This window comes from Canis lupus, chromosome 17 (genome assembly GCF_011100685.1).
Source record: "Canis lupus familiaris isolate Mischka breed German Shepherd chromosome 17, alternate assembly UU_Cfam_GSD_1.0, whole genome shotgun sequence".
Lineage (NCBI taxonomy): Eukaryota > Metazoa > Chordata > Mammalia > Carnivora > Canidae > Canis > Canis lupus.
Window position 1 is genome coordinate 52,187,825 of NC_049238.1, and position 19,508 is coordinate 52,207,332.

At 40.1% G+C, this 19,508-nt stretch overlaps 1 protein-coding gene across 3 annotated transcripts in view; it reads right to left on the reverse strand.

Annotated features, from left to right (window-relative positions):
• PTPN22 (protein tyrosine phosphatase non-receptor type 22) overlaps window positions 1–19,508 on the reverse strand; it is a 60,334-nt gene that overhangs the window by 38,841 nt on the left and 1,985 nt on the right. For all 3 annotated transcript variants that reach the window (XM_038561807.1, XM_038561806.1, XM_038561808.1), the window contains exons 2-9: window positions 5,123–5,231; window positions 4,786–4,862; window positions 4,531–4,626; window positions 4,082–4,120; window positions 2,265–2,336; window positions 2,089–2,148; window positions 1,394–1,536; window positions 585–651 (exon numbers count right to left, since the gene is read on the reverse strand). In XM_038561807.1, coding sequence (XP_038417735.1) covers window positions 585–651; window positions 1,394–1,536; window positions 2,089–2,148; window positions 2,265–2,336; window positions 4,082–4,120; window positions 4,531–4,626; window positions 4,786–4,862; window positions 5,123–5,231 — 663 coding nt within the window. The remainder of the gene's footprint in view (window positions 1–584; window positions 652–1,393; window positions 1,537–2,088; window positions 2,149–2,264; window positions 2,337–4,081; window positions 4,121–4,530; window positions 4,627–4,785; window positions 4,863–5,122; window positions 5,232–19,508) is intronic.

Genomic DNA, 19,508 nt, shown 5'->3' on the forward strand with positions numbered 1-19,508 from the left:
CTTGAGAATGATTTTACATGTGGTGATCAAATGTCTGAAGTTAAAAATATATATGGGAGAAGGCTCAGTAGATGAGCAAGCATGAGAATTTTATGAAATGAAAGAAGTTGGCAGATAGGTTTAAAGCCCGTATTTCCAACTTCCCACTTCCTAGAGATTGGAGCACAAGGTTTGGTTGTGGTGGATTAAGTCCATTCACTAAAGTAATTTGGATAAGGGAAGGGTAACTGTGAAATTTAGGGCAGTGATTCTCAAACTATAGCATGCATCAGAAGCACCTGGAGAGCTTGCTGGGCACCTGCCCCCACCCCCCTCCAGAGTTTCTGCTTCAGTCCATCCAAGGCAGGGCCCAAGATTTTGCATTTCTAACAAGTTTTCAGGTGATGCTGATGCTGCTTGTCTGGAAACCACACTTTGAGAGCCATCATTGTAGGGACTAACTTAATCATCTGACAAAGTGGGTCTATGGTAAATATTCTAGAAAAGATGAGTCATGGAGATAGATGTTTGGAAGAACCAAACAATTCCTAAGTCTGAAAGTAGCAGTGTAAGCAAACAGGAAGTGCCTACAGAGAGAAACTCACCCCATCTTTTAGTAGCATCCAGGTATAATCAATAGCACAGATAACACCAGTCCTTCCACAACCAGCACTGAAATGGAAGATCACAAGAGCACATGTAGTTGTAGAGGGTGGATCATTGACAATAGCTGGGAAATTTCCCTGGCAGATTGAGGAATCAGAAACCTTGAGGCAATGAAACAGTCCCAACTTCCATCCCTACTTCCCAGAGCATGCGTGTCAGTTGCCATGTGCCCACACTGAACCTTGGGACAGATCCTACGTGACTTCTCTCAGCAAGAGTCTCTAGAACTGCACTGTTCACAAGTAATTTGTCAGGAAATACTGATTTAATGCTCAGGTTGAATTTATTATGATTTGTTGTTGCTTATGGACCTTGCTCTTTCAATCACTTTCATTTCTTTCTTTTTTCTTTTTTTTTAATCACTTTCATTTCTAAGCTTCATTCCTTTCTGATCAACTGGGAAAACTGAGACTAGGATCAGGAGCCTACATGCTACTTGTCTGTACCATTCCAACAAAGTCTGGGTGCCTGAGTGGCTCAGTTGATTAAGTGCCTGGGTGCCTGTCTTCAGCTTACGTCATGATCCCAGGGTCCAGGGATGGAACCCCATATTGAACTTTCCACTCAGGGAGAGTCCACTTCTCCCTCTCCATCTGTGCACTCTCTCTCTCAAGTAAATAAGTAATATCTTTAATAATTATTAATTAATTTCAACAAAGTCCATCTTCCTTTGGTTATAGCAGGAGTCCTGGCCAGACTATGACATTTGGTTTGTTTTGGGTGGAAGTTTCCGAGAACAGCATCATACCTGCAGTGAATGCATATGGGAAACCTGTCGTCCTCTTGGTAAGATCGCACATCCCAGATGAGCTCAAGAATAGGGTCTATAGATGAAGGCACATCATGGTCTGGCCAATTCTTGTAATGAAACTGGTAGATAGTTCGAGTTTCCTATAAAAAAGAGCCAGAATAAAAGGAAAGCTCAGTGTGAGGACCCCACCTCATTCTACCACCAGGTTATTCTGATTTCCTAAGTAGCATCTTGGTCCTGTTGACAATTTATGCTGCTTTCTTCTCTGGTGACCACATGCCATCTGAGAATAATTAAAAGTGATCTCAAGTCACTATTGGTCTGTCCCCACTCACAAGAGGAGGTAGATATTAAGATAGTCCAAACCAGAACTTCCCAACTGGCATGCTTCACCAGTTCAAGTGGGTCCCTGGCATGCTGATATATTAAACCCCTTGGGCCTAGAGCAACGGGGCAATGTGAGCTCTTAAGTTGGTTCCCAGCCTCTATCCACCCTACAAATATTATCATGTTATAGATGTGCCATAGTGTGTAATAGACTGGGGAATAGAGACACCAAAGGTTTCTTTTGCATATGAAGATTTTTTTTGTTTTTTTTTGCATATGAAGATTTACCCGAAACATCAAAGGTCCCCTACTCCCCATTGTCCTATGCCCAGCTCTTGAGTTCACTACTCCAGTTCCATACTTACACTATTGAACTTGGCTTTTAGAGTCCTGATTATGTAATCAGATTTTCTATTTTCAGCTTCCTAAGAAGTAAATTAAGATATTAGTTATTTCAAAGATGAATCTTCAAAAGCTAGTCTCTATAAAGTAGATCCCAGAGCGTCTTCTCAGCCATAATGGGAGCAGACATCATACTCACACAGGATATGGAAAAAGGGCCAAGTTGCCGTTGTAGCTCTCCTAGCTCAGTCCAGTAGCGCTCACACTTTTTCTGTTGCATAAAGAAGAATGTAATGATTTCCCTCCAGATATTCTAGTCTCTTTTGGGTAACAAAACCCACTCCCCCTTTCAGAAGCAGATTCATCTCTGTGTCCTTCGCTTAGGTTGGGAACATCTAACCCCTGGGGCTTCAACCCCAACATCATGGTCTGGAATCTCCAAGGATGGGAAAAACACGAAAGGATATATAAATTACAGACTTCCTAGGAGTCGGAAGAAGTAAAAGAGATCTGACATTTTTAATACAGTAGTTGCCCCTTGTCTATAGCTTTGTTTTCCATAGTTTAGTTATCCAAGGTCAACTGTGGTCTTTCAGGTACCTACAGTCCAGGATGTATTGTCAGAAGGGCAGGAGTAGCCTAACCCTACATCACAACACCTATGTTATTCCCCTCACTTCCTCTCATCACATAAACATCTGATCATCTCACATCATCATCATAAGAAGGATGAGAACCGTACAATAAGATATTTTGAGAAAGAGATCACATCCACATAACATATAGTATGTTGTTATAATTGTTCTATTTTATTTTTGTCGTTGTTAACTTCCTACTGTGCCTAATTCACAAATTAAACTTTACCATAGGTATGTATGCATAGGAAAAAAACATAGTGTATATAGGGTTTCAGGCATCCACCTGGTGTTTTGGAGTGATTCCCCCGTGAATAAGGGGGGACAACTGTATTTCAAAGGGATTAACAGAAATCATGTCTATTAAAGCAAAGCTGCACAAGCTAAGTGAAAGCTTATTTTTTTGTTTTGTTTTGTTTTTAAAGAGAGAGTGCAAGGAGGAGGGAATGGGGGGGGAGGGATACAGGGTGGAGGGAGAGGAACAAGCAGACTCCCTGCAGAACAGGAAGCCAGACTGCAGCAGGGGCTTGATCCCAGGACCCTGAGATCATGACCTGAGCCACCCAGGGCCCCTGAAAATTTGGTTTTTAACTGGAATTATGAATGCCAACAGTAGGTAAGAAGAGTGTCTTTCAATAGGAACATAATGTGAGCTCTACATGCAGTTTTAAGTTTTCTAATAGCCACATTCAAAAATGAAAAAAATGAATTTTAATGATACATCTTATCCAGTATATCAATAAAACATATAATCAATATAAAAAATATTAGATATTTGGCATTTCTTATCTCGGTCTTCAAAACCCAGTGTGTATTTTATATTTATAGCACATCTCAACACACTAAATTTCCATTGGAAACATTTTCTTTCCATTTAGAGTTCGTCAAATGTATAGATGAAAAAGATTCACGTACCCTGGTCGTTCAAAACATAAAGTTTTCCAAACACTGAATTGGAAAACTGAGTTTTAAATTTAAGCTCATTAAAATAAAATGAAATAAAATTGGAGTTCCCTGGATGCATTAGCCATGTTTCAAATGCCTGGTAGCCACATGTGGCTAGTGGATGTCATGGTGGGCAGCACAGGGTTAGAAGTACTGACTGCTGGTTAAAGACGCCTGATGCAAAAAGTGGGAAAATGAATCATTACATTAAAAGCATATTTGATTTTTACTTGAAAATATAGAGCCTACTGGGAAAATGGGCAAAAGGAGTTCTTAGGGGAAGAAAAAAAAAAGCCACGAGAGTCATTTGAAATTCCCAAACTGACAGCTAGCAAGAAGAATAATTTTTAAGTAGACACACTTAAGGAAAGTTCTACTACAGTCTCCTTCCCCTTTCTCTTTCCTTTATCTTTAGGTCTACTAGAAAGCAACTTACCTTCCCCATCTCAAACTCCATGCATGCCATAACAATGATCTGAGGGGATTAAATAGAGCATTGAGATGGTTAGAAAGAGCAGTTAGTGCATGGATCCCAGAGTCATTCTTTTTTTCTATTTTGTTTGGTTTTTAACCCAAAAAAGAAATCTTGGTAAATGATAAAATGTTGTTCCTACCCTTTTTTCTGTCCTTCCTTCCCTTTTCTCTATTCAAATTAGTAAGTTCTTGTTAACAAATGAACCTGTCAAGATATGAACTTTCATTTCCTTGAATAAGGGTGAAATTGTGATTTTGACAAAAAATTTGCCTGACCCTGAAATTCCAAAGACTGACCCCAAGAGGCATTGATTTTAATGCAAAGGAAACCTCAGTCACATACCCTGACACCCTCCTCCCTCCATCCCTGACAGCTACAGAAGAGAGTAACAGAGGCAATTCTGCCCTTACCAGGACACTGTATTCCCAGATCATCCTCCAGAAGTCCAAGACAGTTGTAGACAAGGGTCCCTGGGTGGCAATATAACCCTTAGGCCCATAAACTCCCTAAGGGGGAACAGAAATTATATAGGATGACTACAAATAATATTGTCTTCTTCTTGTCTAGTATCCCCTCCACCTTTATTTTAGGTAGCTAGAGAAATATGGTCTGGTACCCCGACCTCTTATTTGGGTACCTAGAGAACTAGAGAATACTGGGTATACCTTAATGAAGTTGGCATTGATGTAGTTGGAATCTTCACCAGAGGTTACCAAGGACAGCTCTACTCGGCTATGATCATCTATAATACAAAAGACAGACATAGTCTAAAAAGACTAAAAAGGCTTAGAGAGTTTGCTGTAAGTCAGGAACTAGCACTGTGAATAGTGGATGCTCATGAGTGCTGAGTGAGTGAATGCATGTTCTTTTGTGGTTGTAAAAGTACAGGCTAATTTGTCAAAGCACTGTTCCAGGTCTAGGAACAGCAGGCAATGGTAAAAAGAGGTAGGAATGATAGAATTTGGGAGGAGGTACAAGTTTATAGGGAGAAACAAAACTCACAGGGCAAGATATCCTTATATCTGTTTTTCTTGATGTTCGTGGGCATCTCAGCCACAGTTGTGGGATAGATTTTGTCTGCCTTGTACTTGGTGGATTGTCTTTTCAGCTTCTGTAATGAAATTCCAAAAATTAAATCCTCCTAGAGTACGGAGATAAGATGCTATCTCTAGAGAACTTTCGATCTCTTCTGCCCAAACAGTCCACTTTTACAACATATAGCATCTTCTAGAACTACCTCCAATTCAGGACAGAGCCCCAGAGCGTAAGGTCAGCAGACTTCAGTTTGGAGAAGTGAAAAGATCACACTTAGAGGAGCTGAGCCACAAATAGCTAAAACCTAGAGGTGAAACTAGTGAATATTTTAAAAGCCAGTATCTTTTTGAAAACAAACTACATGCTCCACACAAATGTCAGATATAAAGATACCTTCTTTATAGCAGAAATGGAGCTTAAGCCTAATAAAATCTCTCCATATCGAGCAAAATATCAAAGATTTCAGTCCCAAAAGCAGTCTTTTCTTTTTTCCTTTTTTATATGACCTAATCTGCAAGCCTACCTCTCAACCAAGCAACAATCTTTGAAAAATATCCTATTCAAAAAAAATTTTTTTTTAATTAAAAAAATAAAAAAAAAAGAAAAATATCCTATTCAGTTAGTAGAATATGATCTGAACCAGGCTAGGCCTGGCATAATATGGTTCAACAAGATTTCTCAAGAGAGTGGATTAAACTCCTTAAAATTACTCCTGTTGGGATCCCTGGGTGGCGCAGCGGTTTGGCGCCTGCCTTTGGCCCAGGGCGCGATCCTGGAGACCCGAGATCGAGTCCCACATCGGGCTCCCGGTGCATGGAGCCTGCTTCTCCCTCTGCCTGTGTCTCTGCCTCTCTCTCTCTCTGTATGACTATCATAAATAAATTAAAAAAATATTTAAAAAAATTACTCCTGTTTTCCAATATTCTATTATAGACCTGAATTTGGGGTCAGAGAAAATGATAGGCCCTCTGTAGCTCCTTAGGAATCAACTTGGTCCCAGACTTTAACCTCCCTTATCACTTAAGGAAACCACTTTTAATAGAGCTGACCTTGGTGAAGCTGTACTCAATATGAGAAAGAAAGGGAGGAAACAGCTGTGAGAGCCAATGAATATTTGTTGAATTGAACCACAGAAAATAATTTTCATTATCTACTCACTATTTCATGGTGGATCAATCACGTGCAGAGCATTAACTACTTCCTATAGGTCAGATCGCTCAGGATCCACTCAGTCTTCGTTCTCTTTAATTTCCTTTTTGAAATCTCCTCCTCCCTTGGCCCTTCCTAATGTACATTATTTTGGTTCTCCTTCTCTGCCTTCTCCATTCCCATGTCTACTCTCTCTCACTGGCTCTTTTGTCTGTTTCTGCCTTCCGGTTGTGAGTTATTCAAAGTTCCGAAGTTAAGTCCTCAACAGTTTTTTTTTTAAGATTTTATTTATTTATTCATGAGAGACACACAGAGACAGAGGTAGAGACATAGGAAGGGGAAGAAGCAGACTTCCTGTGGGAAGCCCGATGTGGGACTTGATCCCAGGACCCCGGGGTCACAACCTGAGCCAAAAGTGCAGACGCTTAACCACTGAGCCACCCAGGTGCCCCAAGACCTCAACTCTTTGTTCTTCTCTCACCATATACATTTTCTTGGGGATACCTACATACTCTGATAGAAGGCACACCAGTGGGAGATGTTAACATTTATTTATCTAATTCAAATTTAATTATAGATCCAACCCTGATTGGAGAACTCTCAAATTTCTATATTGAGATTCAATTCCTAAGTTCAGTCCTGACCATGTCCTAGACCTTTCCACTTTCACATCTTATTAGACCCTCAAACTTAGCACATTTAAAACTAAAATCACCATTGTTTGTGCTGTCGATGCCAGTGGCATTATCTTTATCCCAGGCAACCACACATGGGAAACCAAGAGTGGCTTGTCGTTCCCCCTTTCTGACAATTCCTACCTCTAATTGGGCCAGCAAGTTCAACTGATTCTTCCCACGCAGTATCTTGCAACTAACTGCCTTCCTTCCTATGTCTCCTCTCCCACGGGTACCTTAATTTATATCCTCTACCTTAAAATTCAAACTTGTTCCAGTTGCTTCTTAACTCACCTTCATACTTTTCTGTCTTTCCTCACTCAAATTCATCAAGGGACAATCATGTCAAGTTAATCTTACTAAAATATTGCTTTCTTTATCTCTCTCATGCCCACAACAACTCAAGTGAATCCCCCTTGCTACTGGGAAAAAGTCCACACTCCTTAGTTAAGTACTTAAGATTCTCCCCAGTTGGACCCCAAGCTAATTTTCCCATATTCCCCACTGTCCTACAATTATAAAACGCCTTAAGATTGACCTCCAGGTTCTTTTAAGATTATACAAATTGAGGGGGGCCCAGTTGGCTCAGTTGGTTAAGCATCCAAATCTTGATTTGGGCTCTGGTCATGATCTCAGGGTCATGAGATTGAGCCTTGTAGCAGTCTCTGTCTGTGCTGGGTGTGGAGCTTGCTGGAGATTCTCTCTCTCTCCCACTCTGCCCTTCCCTGCTACTTGCACATGCAAGCATGTGCGTGTGCTCTCGCTTTCTCTCGCTCTCTCTCTCTCAAAAAAAAAAAAAAAGGATTCTACAAATTGATGTCACTGTCAATTATGTATAATATGATTTCTTTAAAACTATGGTTTCCTTTTCATTATTCTAAAAGTGTATCTGGCACTGCCTTTACATTTCTCAGCCAAGATTATGGTCTATTTTGTTCCACGAGGTAAAATAATAGAGAAATAAAAAAATAGAAAAAGAGATTTCCTCAAGGGATTGGCAACAAGAAAAAATAATAAAAAAAGAAAGGGGTGTGTTATTTATTGTTGCTTAGTTGCCATACCTCATATAGAGTTTTCACATAATTATTTTTTAAAGATTTTATTTATTTATTAATGAGAGACAGAGAGGGAGAGGCAGAGACACAGGCAGAGGGAGAAGCAGGCTCCTTGCAGGGAGCCTGATGTGGGACTCGATCCTGAGATTCTAGGCTCACGTCCTGGGCTGAATGCAGACACTAAACCGCTGAGCCACCTAGGGATCCCCTAGTTTTCACATAATTAGAATGTGTGTTTATCTGTAGTAGTTTATGAAGGACACTTACAACTACGTCATTTAAAAAAATGAGTGAGGAAGGGAGAACCTAAAATCAAGGTATGATGACACAGACAGAGACAGAGAGAGAAATAAAAAAAAAAAAAAAGGTCATAGAGAATAGAAATTTGCTCCAATAAATCATCCAAATCCATCATTAGATTTCAAGATCAGCTCAAGATAACTTAATGAAAAGTTGGGATCATGAGATGTTTTTTAGGTGCAAGTTCATAACACAAAGAATTCCAAATATCTAGAACTAATTAAATTGGTACTTTCCAAATAATACATAGATCGCTAAATTGTTACATCACCACAGAGTATAGGATTGTGAGCGTTTTCCCACTAAAGGTGACAAACAGGACAGTTACTGCCTGCTGAGTTGCTGAGCCACAAATACCAGCATGTGTTGTTTTAATGACCATTTTTTCTGTTTCTAGAGGTAAATCAGACACAGGAAACCTATTAAAAAGCAGGTATACAGTCCTTAAATTCTCGTTTCTTACCATGAATTCCTGTGGATTTTCAGGATTAGTTTTAAGGGAACTAAACAATAAACTGAACTGACAACGATATGACATATTTTCATAGCAAGATAGATGCAAGTGGGCTAATTTGGGAATTTAACTAAAGATATGCCACAGGCACATGGGAGGCTATAAGATTCCCACTCAAGTTACACCAATTTTTCAGCTGTCTCTGCTCTGATGCATCCTTGGAATGATCATTTTTAGGTTGCTGAAAAGATGTCAAGTCCCAGTACTGTTTCTCTTAGAAATCTCCAGAACTGAGCCTAGTGCTTACTCCTTGCTACATGGTTCCTACTTGTTTGTTTTGCTTTGCTTACTTGTGGAATGCTTTCTAGGGAGAATGCTGTAGACCAAAAGCCCTTTTTGTAAGTTAAGCATCTATTAATTTGGTAAAATGTCACAGATAAAGACTGTGTGTGTGTGTGTGTGTGTGTCTGTGTGTGTACACACGCACATGTGCACTTGCAAACCTGTGCTTGTTCAGGTTTGTTGAAGGTGGACCTGCCACCTTCAACAATGGGACGGAATGGCTTTCATCCCCCCTACCCCCCGACTCGTTCCTCCTCCTGGAGTCATCCTGCTGGATGACACAGGGAGATGCGCTCTTAACAAAACATCACACGGGAAATGTCTATGGAATTGTTAATTTGGAAAGTGTGAAAGGTTTTTGTTTTGTTTTGTTTAGTTTTGGATACCTTAGCTCAGACCACTGTAAGGGCCTTTTTTTTTTTCCTTCTCTCCCTACCAGACCCACAGGTTCCAACACCCCAACAGAGAACAGAACAGACCAGAATTAGGACAGAAGAACAGATATACCTTATCAGAAAAGGAGGAGCTATGAGACTAGACAGCAAAAATGCATAAAAGAAAAAACACAGCCAGGGGATGGGTTGGGATTGAGGGGGAAGGATAGGTCAAAAGGAGAAGGTATTTCTCTGCCAACCACAGGGTACAGGGATGTGCGTTCACTAGAGGCAGCACCAATGAGAAATCAGGGGCAAAGTTGCTGAGAGAATAAGAAAAGGGGAAAAAAGGGCGGGGGGGCAGCATCCCTCCTGGGCTGTGGTCAGTTGGGATGTATGACAAACCAGATTCGGTGTATGCTTCACAAGCTAATAGTACACACATTTGGTTTATGGTCTATACTATCTTTTTCCCTTCAAAACAGGAAAACTGAAGTCTTGGCCATAAAAATAGAAATCAGGACAGAGTCATTAGCATGTTCTTATTGACTAGTCAGTAAATTACTAACAAGTGGATTAAGGTCACTCCTAAAAGAGGACAGAAAGAAAAAGAAAGCCCAAGACCATACTATCTTTGTCTTGGAGAACGACATCATTGTATAGAAGACCTAGCATAAGTTACATTTCAGAGTGGGTGAATTCAAATTCGGCCCACCTGTGCTAGATGAGAGAGGAGAATCAGGTTGGGCTGTTTCCAGAGCTTCTCAAGCTAGTTCTTCAAAGTCTACAACCAACGCCAGGTCAATAAGATGTATTCTAAGCCTCCAATCTAGCTCCAACTAGCCCGCCAAACATATGAGGATCGGGTTGCAGTCCCATAGTTAAGGCAAGTGGGTGAGTGGGTAAGCGATTGCTAAAGTGGGGTGAATAAACCAAGAAGTTCAACTCTTTAGATACTTACAATGTAATGATATGACAAGAAATGTTTTTTTTTTGTTTTGTTTTTATAAATCCTGTGAGTATCAGAAAATGTAGGACTGAATAGTCCCCAGTGAGAGGCTGGGATGGAGTTGAAAGGAGGTAGCTTTAGAAGTGATGTATTTACTCTGGTGGTAGCAGAAAAAAAAATTTCACCTCAGTGTACACAAAAGTCAAGAAATGCTGGTAAGCATGTTCACGCAATAGGCTGTTTCACATCAATGAGTCATTGAATTGGACCAATGTTTGTGCACTGGCTATGCAGAAGGTACGGTGTTCATGGCTGCCCAGTTAGAATTGTTACTGTAAATAAATACAGAATTGAATTTATCTAGATCTTCCCTGTGGAACTAAAATGTACCCATGCCTTCTCTGGTATGTCTATGGTAAGTCTCCAGAAGTTGCTACACTACCAGTCTAACTTCTAATGTATTATAAACCAACATTACTGTGACTTTCAGAACCGGGTATATTCTTTCTACTAGGGCTCATTGAATTCTTGGTATTTAATAAATATGTCCTTGTATTTGATAAGTATAATGTATCCTTTTTCTACAAAAATACCTCATCCCTAAGAAACATAAAAATCATCCTCCCCTTTTTTTCCTCTTTAGTTTTCCTTAAGTGGAATGAAACAACACTAAAGGAAAATTTTAAACATAGATTTCTTAAATAAAAAAGTAATGTGTATTCATTGAAGAATTTTAGAATACAGAGAAGCAAACAAAATTAGAAAAATCCCCTATAATCCCACACTACCCAGAGTTAATCATTCTTGATATTTTATATTACATTCCAATCCTTTATCTAGGTGTGTAATAAAGATGGGATCACACTGCATATAGGGATTAGCAACTTGCTCTTTTTACTTATGATTTTGCATCTACATTTTTAGTGACGGCAGAGTATTCCATTATATGGGGTGTAACATAAATTACTTTTGAAGCCTGTTCCTTTATATTTGCACATTTAAGATGCTTCAATCTTCCTAAATGATGGTTCTAAACAATATTATTAAAGGTAGCCAAAACCTATATCAATGTCTTTCATTATTTCCTTCAGATAAATTCTTAGGAGTGGTCAAAGAATTTGTCAACTCTACAGGCTTTTGATCCATATTATCAAACATATATCAGGAACGGTATACAAATTCTGCCTCCAGAAAGGTTACACCAGCAATGTATGACACTGCATATTTCTGAACTCTGACCAATATTAGGGTTATAATATTTTAAGTATAGGGCCATCTGATAGGTTAAATGCTGTTAGTGGTATTTTTGTTATTTGTACTTCTATTTGCTATTTCTTTCCTACAAAACATATTTTAGAAGAAAGAAGGTAGATAGACCATAATCAAATTACCCTAGCTACATGAAGCCGGGTTCATATTTTTGTAATTCCATTTAGCCTTTGTATAAATACATACAGACATTCAGTGAGCTCATATATGTATATTCTTGACATTTGCTAAGCTTTCACTTTTTGTACACAATTCATACTTTTAAACCTGCTTTCTTTTTCTTTGTTTTTTAAAGATTATTTATTCATGAGAGACACACAGAGAGAGGCAGAGACATAGGCAGAGGGAGAGACAAGCTCCCTGTGGGGAGCCTGATGCTGAACTCAATCCCAGGGCCCCAGGATCACAGCCTGAGCCAAAGGCAGATGCTCAACTGATGAGCCACCCAAGCATTCCTATACCTGCTTTCTAAATGAAGACACGTTAACAGCCTCCAACATAGAAAACTAAACCAAAGGAGTTTTTTTTTTTTTTTAAGATTTTATTTATTTATTCATGAGAGACACAGAGAGAGAGGCAGAGAGACAGTCAGAGGGAGAAGCAGGCTCCATTCAGGGAACCTGACATGGGACTTGATCTGAGGGACTCCAGGATCAGGCCCTGGGCCAAAGGCAGGCCCTAAACCGCCGAGGAACCTAGGATCCCAAAACCAAAGGAGTTTTAAACAAAATTGACCAGCATGTGATATGCATAACCAAGCCTTGACCCATATTTCATACAGTGACTGAAATGTACATGTCATAAACCACAATCAGTTGCAGTAAGTGGCCAAAGGGAATGCCTATTCCTCTGCAAATTGTAATCTATCTGATCAAAAATGCACTAATAGAAGCAGATGGTCCTCATGCTAAAACCTAGAAGACAAGACATCCAACACTGTCACTGTGCCCCTAGTGCAGGCCAGGAAAGAGTAGTAGTCACAAGCTTGAGGGTTGGAACAAAGAGGTGGGGACCATACCATCACAGTTGAGGCCACCAAAGCCACTACGCTCATCAGGCAACTTTCTGATTATAGTTGACTTCTCACATAAGTTTTTCTCCAAGCTATAGAACATGAAGTCAGTCAATGAAAACTTGTCCTCTGACAGTGATTTTTCTGACTAAAAAATTAATAAATTGGTACTCTTATTTCTGGTGAATTTCTTATGTGTTTGCCTAGTCCTGATCCACTCTAGGCATACTGATAAAATTGAATTTTTAGACCAGCAAAACTAAAGCCATGACCCTGGACTGTAGTGATCCAAAATAGTTAATACCATCCTAAGTGACTACGTGACCTTGCTCAATGCACTCTGTGATCACAATGCTACAGTAATTGCATATATTCAACCCTGATGGAATTCATAAAAATTATTAGGAAAAAAAATCCAAATGTAACAAAATGTATAGATTTCATAAATATATAGAATGAAAGACAAAATCAAAAAGACAAACACACACACAAACATAACATGATTTCATTATATAAAATTCTAAAACAGGTAAAATTAATCTCTACTGTTCAGTTATACAGGCCTTAAAGCTATGCAGAAGAACAAAGAAAATAATTCACAGAGAAAGGCAAATATCACGTGATCTCATTTATATGTGGAATCTTAAAAGATAAAACAAATAACATGAAAAGAGAAATAGACTCATATATACAAAACCAAACCAGGGATCCCTGGGTGGCGCAGCGGTTTGGCGCCTGCCTTTGGCCCAGGGCGCGATCCTGGAGACCCGGGATCGAATCCCACGTCGGGCTCCCGGTGCATGGAGCCTGCTTCTCCTTCTGCCTATGTCTCTGCCTCTCTCTCTCTCTCTCTCTGTGTGTGACTATCATAAATAAATAAAAATTAAAAAAAAAAAAAAAAAAAAAAAAAAAAAACAAAACCAAACCAAACCTAGTGATTGCCAGAGGGGAGGGTGTTGGGGGATGGGCAAAATAGGTGAAGGGGATAGAAAATAAATAAAACTCATAACCATTTCCGAGCAGCGTTTACTTCTAATGTGGTGGGTTTTGGGGGGGAGTTGTGATCTAGAAGGACACCCAAGGGATTTCTGAAGTGTAGGCAACATTCTATATCTTGATCTGAGTGGTGCTTGTATGGGTACCTTCTTTATCACTACTTGTTAAATTGCATGTATATGCATTTATTTATTTTTTAAAATTTATTTTTAAGTAGGCTCCATGTGCAGTGTGGAACCCAGAATGCGGCCTGAACTCCCCACCCTGAGATCAAGACCTGAGCTGAGATCGAGTCAGATGCTTAACCAACTGAGCCACCCAGGCTCCCTTCATATGTGCATCTAAAGCACTTTTCTGTGTGTATATATAAGTTTGAAAGGTTCAGACCAATGCATAAATTGGGAGCAATAGAGTCAGCGATCAGAACGAGGGCTAAGAGCACAGACTAACCAGTTAGATAGTTTTATTTCCAATCCAAGTTCCACCACTTAATGAACTGCAATGACCTTAGGCAAGCTGTCCCTCAGTGTCTACTACTTGCCAAACATGTGCTAGTGGCTGAAGATACCAAGATAAGCAGAACTAAATGTGAGCCTTGTCTGTATGGAGCTTCAGACTGATGGAAGAGCAGACATTAATCAAATAATGGCACAAAGAGATGTAAAATTGGAATGGTGATATATGCTATGAAAACCTATATAAAGCTGGGGGCAAAAAAAGAGGCATTAAAAAAAAGACAGTGCTAATGAGAATGTATAATGGGAGGTTTGCTCTATTTGGAGAGGTCAAGAAAGACTTTTCTGAGGAAATGACCACCAAATTGAAATCTGAAGAACTACGAAGTGTTAACTAGGTAAAAAGGAGTATGAGGGACTATTCAAGGAAAGGGAGAACAGCACGTATGCCACGGCCCTGTGGTAGAAGAAGTACGACAAGGAGAAAAAACTCAACGTGCTGTAGGAATCTGGAGAAGCATATGAGCACTGGTCCGTGCAGGACTTGGTTAGCCAATGTAAAGGATTCTTTGGGAAGCAAATGAGGCTCTATTTGTGAAGCACTTTAGCACAGTCTGGAGCACAGTTCCATGGATTAGTGATTGTTGAAGGTAGAATAACAGAAAATTTATATAAGAAAATGCAGGTTGAAAAAAAAAGAAAATGCAGGTTGAAAATAACCATGGAATATAGAGTTGTGGAATCACTATGTTGTACACCTAAAACTAATGTAACAACTGTTGGTCAACTATACTTCAATTTTTAAAAAAGAAAGAAAAAGAAAATCAGGAAAATGTTTGAGTCTCTAAAATCAAATAAATAGAATTAATGTAACAAAGTACTATTTTACACTAAATTGGGGGCAAAGTACTATTTTACACTAAATTGGGGGCAGGGGGAGGCACGTTATGATGTTATGATGCAGTATAGAGGTAAAGGGCTTTTAGTCAGACCAGTTTCAATTCCTGGCCTTGCCATTTTATGGGTTAAATGAAGATAATGCTTTCCTCTCGGGGCTGTTGCAGTGATTATGATCATATATGGTAAACCACTTATTGCTTAACATATGGTAAGCAGTCAAAAAGATTTATTTATTTTCTTGTATAGTTATTAAATGACTAGTAAGGTGGGACACCTGGAGTGGCTCAGCAGTTGAGCGTCAAGGTGGGACACCTGGAGTGGCTCAGCGGTTGAGCCTCTGCCTTTGGCTCAGGGCGTGATCCTGGAGATCCCGGATCAAGTCCCACATCGGGTTCCCCTCAGGGAGCCTACTTTTCCCTCTGCCTGTGTCTCTGCCTCACTCTCTCTGTCTCTCATGAATAAATACATTTTTTAAAAATCTTAAAAAAAAATAAATGACTAGTAAGTGTTAATAGAGAAGATGATAAATTCAGACTTTGCAAGTTAGAAAAGCTCTTTAAAAACCACATTTGGCTTCAAGGCACACTTACTTCTGAGAGTTGAGCACAAGTCCTATCCCTCCCGGCTGCACTCTCCCTGTGCACTTAAATTCTAACTCCTTGGGATCCCTGGGTGGCGCAGTGGTTTGGCGCCTGCCTTTGGCCCAGGGCGTGATCCTGGAGACCCGGGATCGAATCCCACGTCGGGCTCCCAGTGCATGGAGCCTGCTTCTCCCTCTGCCTGTGTCTCTGCCTCTCTCTCTCTGTGACTATCATTAAAAAAAAAAAAAAAAAAAAAAAATTCTAACTCCTTGATGTTCAATGCCTGCCACATGTTGTGTGAGAGGCAAGTGGCAAATTGCCTACCCAGAAGCCTTGTGTCTCGAGTTCAATACAGCACTTTCCTTGAAACCTGCTCACCGAGAGTTGAGCTAGGTTTTTCCTGCAATAGGAGAGACGAGTTGAAAGCTGGCTTGAAGGCATACATACACACTTCTGAGAGCTGAGCCTATGGCGTTTCCCTCTCGCATTCACAACCGAGTATACCTAGGCCCTAACAGCCTTCTGTACAATGCCTGGCAGAAATGGTGTGAGAGGCAAGTCTCTTCGTGCAGACCTGGGATGCTTGCGTCTCCAGGCTGACTACAGCGCTTTCACCAAACTTCCTCACCTCGAATGGAGTTTGCTTCGATCTCTCCTAAGAGAGAGGCTAGTTGAAAGCTGGCTTCAAGCCACACTTCTGAACGTTGAGCACCCAAGCTCTCCCTCGTGGCTCCACACTGCATGTGGAATTAGCCTCTAACTCCCTTATGTTAGAAGCTTGTCAGAAGCTGTGTGAGAAAAGAGTGCACAGCTGCAGGACCAGACGGCATGTGTTTCCGAGTTCAAGAGCTTTCTCCACGGAACTTCCTACCATAGAAAGGCGTAAACCTCTGAATCTCCAATAAAAGAGTCTACTTGTAAAAACAAACAAACAAACAAACAACAAAAAAAAACGCATTTGGCAATACTTAGCCAATCAGATGCTAAGACTCTTTGACCCAGTAAGGACACTTTTGAGGATGGAGCCCCAGCATTTAGTCCAAAAGAAGGGGAAAGCCACATGGCCAAGTGCATTTATTGCTGGTTATTAATAATCGTGAAAAGTTAGAAATAATCTAAATGTCCAAGAAAAGAAAAAATCAAATTACTACCACACATCAGGCATTGTGTATATTTATTCCATTTCCTATACAGCAATTCTGTAATGTGAATGTTTATTTATTCCCACTTTTAAATGACTTTGTTCAAGGTGACAGAGCTAAAGATAGGCAGAACCTAAATGCAAACTCAGGTTTATATAATGCCTGAGTTGTTAGAAATATAAATGGTGAAGCAAGACTACTTGAACTTGAGTCTCTGTTCCACCACTTACTAGCTCTCTGACCCTGTGCAAGTCAGTTAACTTCTCTGTTTCCTCATCTATAAAATGAACATAATAATAGTACCTTCTTCAATGGATTAACTGAGTTGATACATGAAAGTGTTTAGAACAGTTTCTATGAGAAATACGGAAGTATTAGCAATTATTATGAATATTACTCTTTCATTATACTATGCTGCATCAAAAGCCATAAATAGAGATTTTAATTAACATGATAATTTTGGTATAATGTTAAGTGAAAATATGGGAATACCAAATTGTATCTATGCTATCACTGCAACAATGTAAAAGGCAGCATATAAATGGACAAGAACTAGAATTTCCCCTCCAAAAAGACTGTATTTGTTGGGATATTGGTACTAAGGTGAATTTATTTTCTTTTAACTTGCAATAATATTGTTTTATAAGAATAATGACGATATGGGGCACCTGGATGACTCAGTCAGACTCTTGATTTTGGCTCAGGTCATGATTGCAGGGTCATGAAATTGAACCCCACATCAGGCTCTGTGCTGACAGGGGAGTCTGCTTGAGTTTCTCTCTCTCTGCTTCCACCCCTACTCAATCGCTCTCTAGAAAGAAAGAAAGAAAGAAAGAAAGAAAGAAAGAAAGAAAGAAAGAAAGAAAGAAAGAAAGAGAGAGACTATACTAACTGGAGACTTACTCTCAGGCTGGACCCTTTGAGGGACTCAGTGTTACAGGCTGAAGCAAGACACTATTGCATAGGATTAATTTCACAGGCTTTGAAATGATGGATTCAGTTTAAACTTCAAGGGCTGAACAGTGGCGTGAGCTTAGGCCAATTATTTAACCTCTCAGAGCCTCAGTTTTCTCATCTGTAAATTACTACCGAATGTGTGGTAGTAATTTGATTTTTTTTTTCTTGGACATTTAGATTATTTCTAACTTTTCATGATTGTTGATAACATGCACTTGGCCATGTGGCTTTCCCCTTCTTTTGGACTATATGCTGGGGCTCCATCTCCAGAGTCAGAGATCGTAACTACCTGATAGAGGTTTTTTTTAATGAGTAATAAATAAGATAATGACTATGATGCTTCCTTGGCACACCACCAAGACTATCACAATTCAATATTTACTAGGGTAATTAGCTATTTAGTGTCTACCTCCCTATAACATCTCCTAATGTCTTTGACATTGCATTGCATATTGCATTATCTAGCACATAGTAAGCGCTCAGTAAACACATGAGTAAATGCATGAATAGCTTATAGTCATGGCAGTTTCCACTAAACTAAATTTCCACTAGTTTCTTTCTTTCTTGTTTTTAAGATTTTATTCATTTATTTGACAGAGAGAGAGAGTAGAGAGCACAGCAAGTGGAGTGGTAGAGGGAGAAGCAGGCTCCCCGCTGAGCAGGGAGCCCAATGAAGGCTCCATCCCAGGACCTGAGCCAAAGCCAGATGCTTAACCGACCAAGCCACCCAGGTGCCCCCTTCCACTAGTTTCATGGCAGTTCACACTATAGGAACGTGATCATATTTAGCATTGGCATGGGAAATATCCTATGCCACATGGTATTGGCTTCAACTATCATAGCAGGGCCATGTGCTCTGCACACAGATACACAGCCAAGAGGGAGGTTGGAGACGGAAATCCAAGCCACTGACCTGGTAGGGGCAGGGTACACAGATGGTCTACCTGGAACCAGAGGTGATTTTCTAGAATTCCCACAAAGTCTCTACCATTTAGGCTAACAGTGGCCTTGTGTCACAGAATCAGTCCTCCAACCTCAAAAATCAAATCTTGGGAGAATAGATGAAAGGGCTTAAGGAGGGGTAGGGAACAGGACCAGATGGAAAGCCCTTCAAGTTAACAGCAGTATTGATCTTGTCCCGGCAAGCAATCTAGCCCTGTTCACCACTACCCAACTCCCCCAAAATGAATGTCTCCGATATCTCAGCTGAACCGTTAGGTGGGACTGAGGGCAAGACTCTGTTTTTCCACTGGAGGACGTGAGTCAATGAACAGTGAGGTTCCACTTAATCACCATCCAAAAACAAGGTCCTTGAAACCAAGAGCTAGGAAAGCAAGGAAGTGATTAATACAAAAGTCAGGATAGTGATTATTCCTTGGGCAGAGCAGATCAGGACATGATGGGGGTGGGGGATGGGAGTGGGGTGCAAGGTCGGCCAGAGAAGTGATATACAGAGGTCTTCCTAAGTCCAAGAATGTTCTGGTCCGTGACCTTGATGGTGGTGGCTTTATAATTATACTTACACATGTTGTATGTAGCTTTATAACTATGTATTATATTTCACAGTTTTAAACAGCTGAAAAAAAGAACTATACAATGTTTTTAAGCAGGGGGAAATGGCCAGGTCTGTGGTTATTAGATCAGTTGGGTACTGAATGGAAAATTGATTGAAGGTGGGACAAGTCTAGAGGCAGAGAAAACAGGAGGTTAGGTGACTTCCATAATTTGGTGGGAGTTTATAATG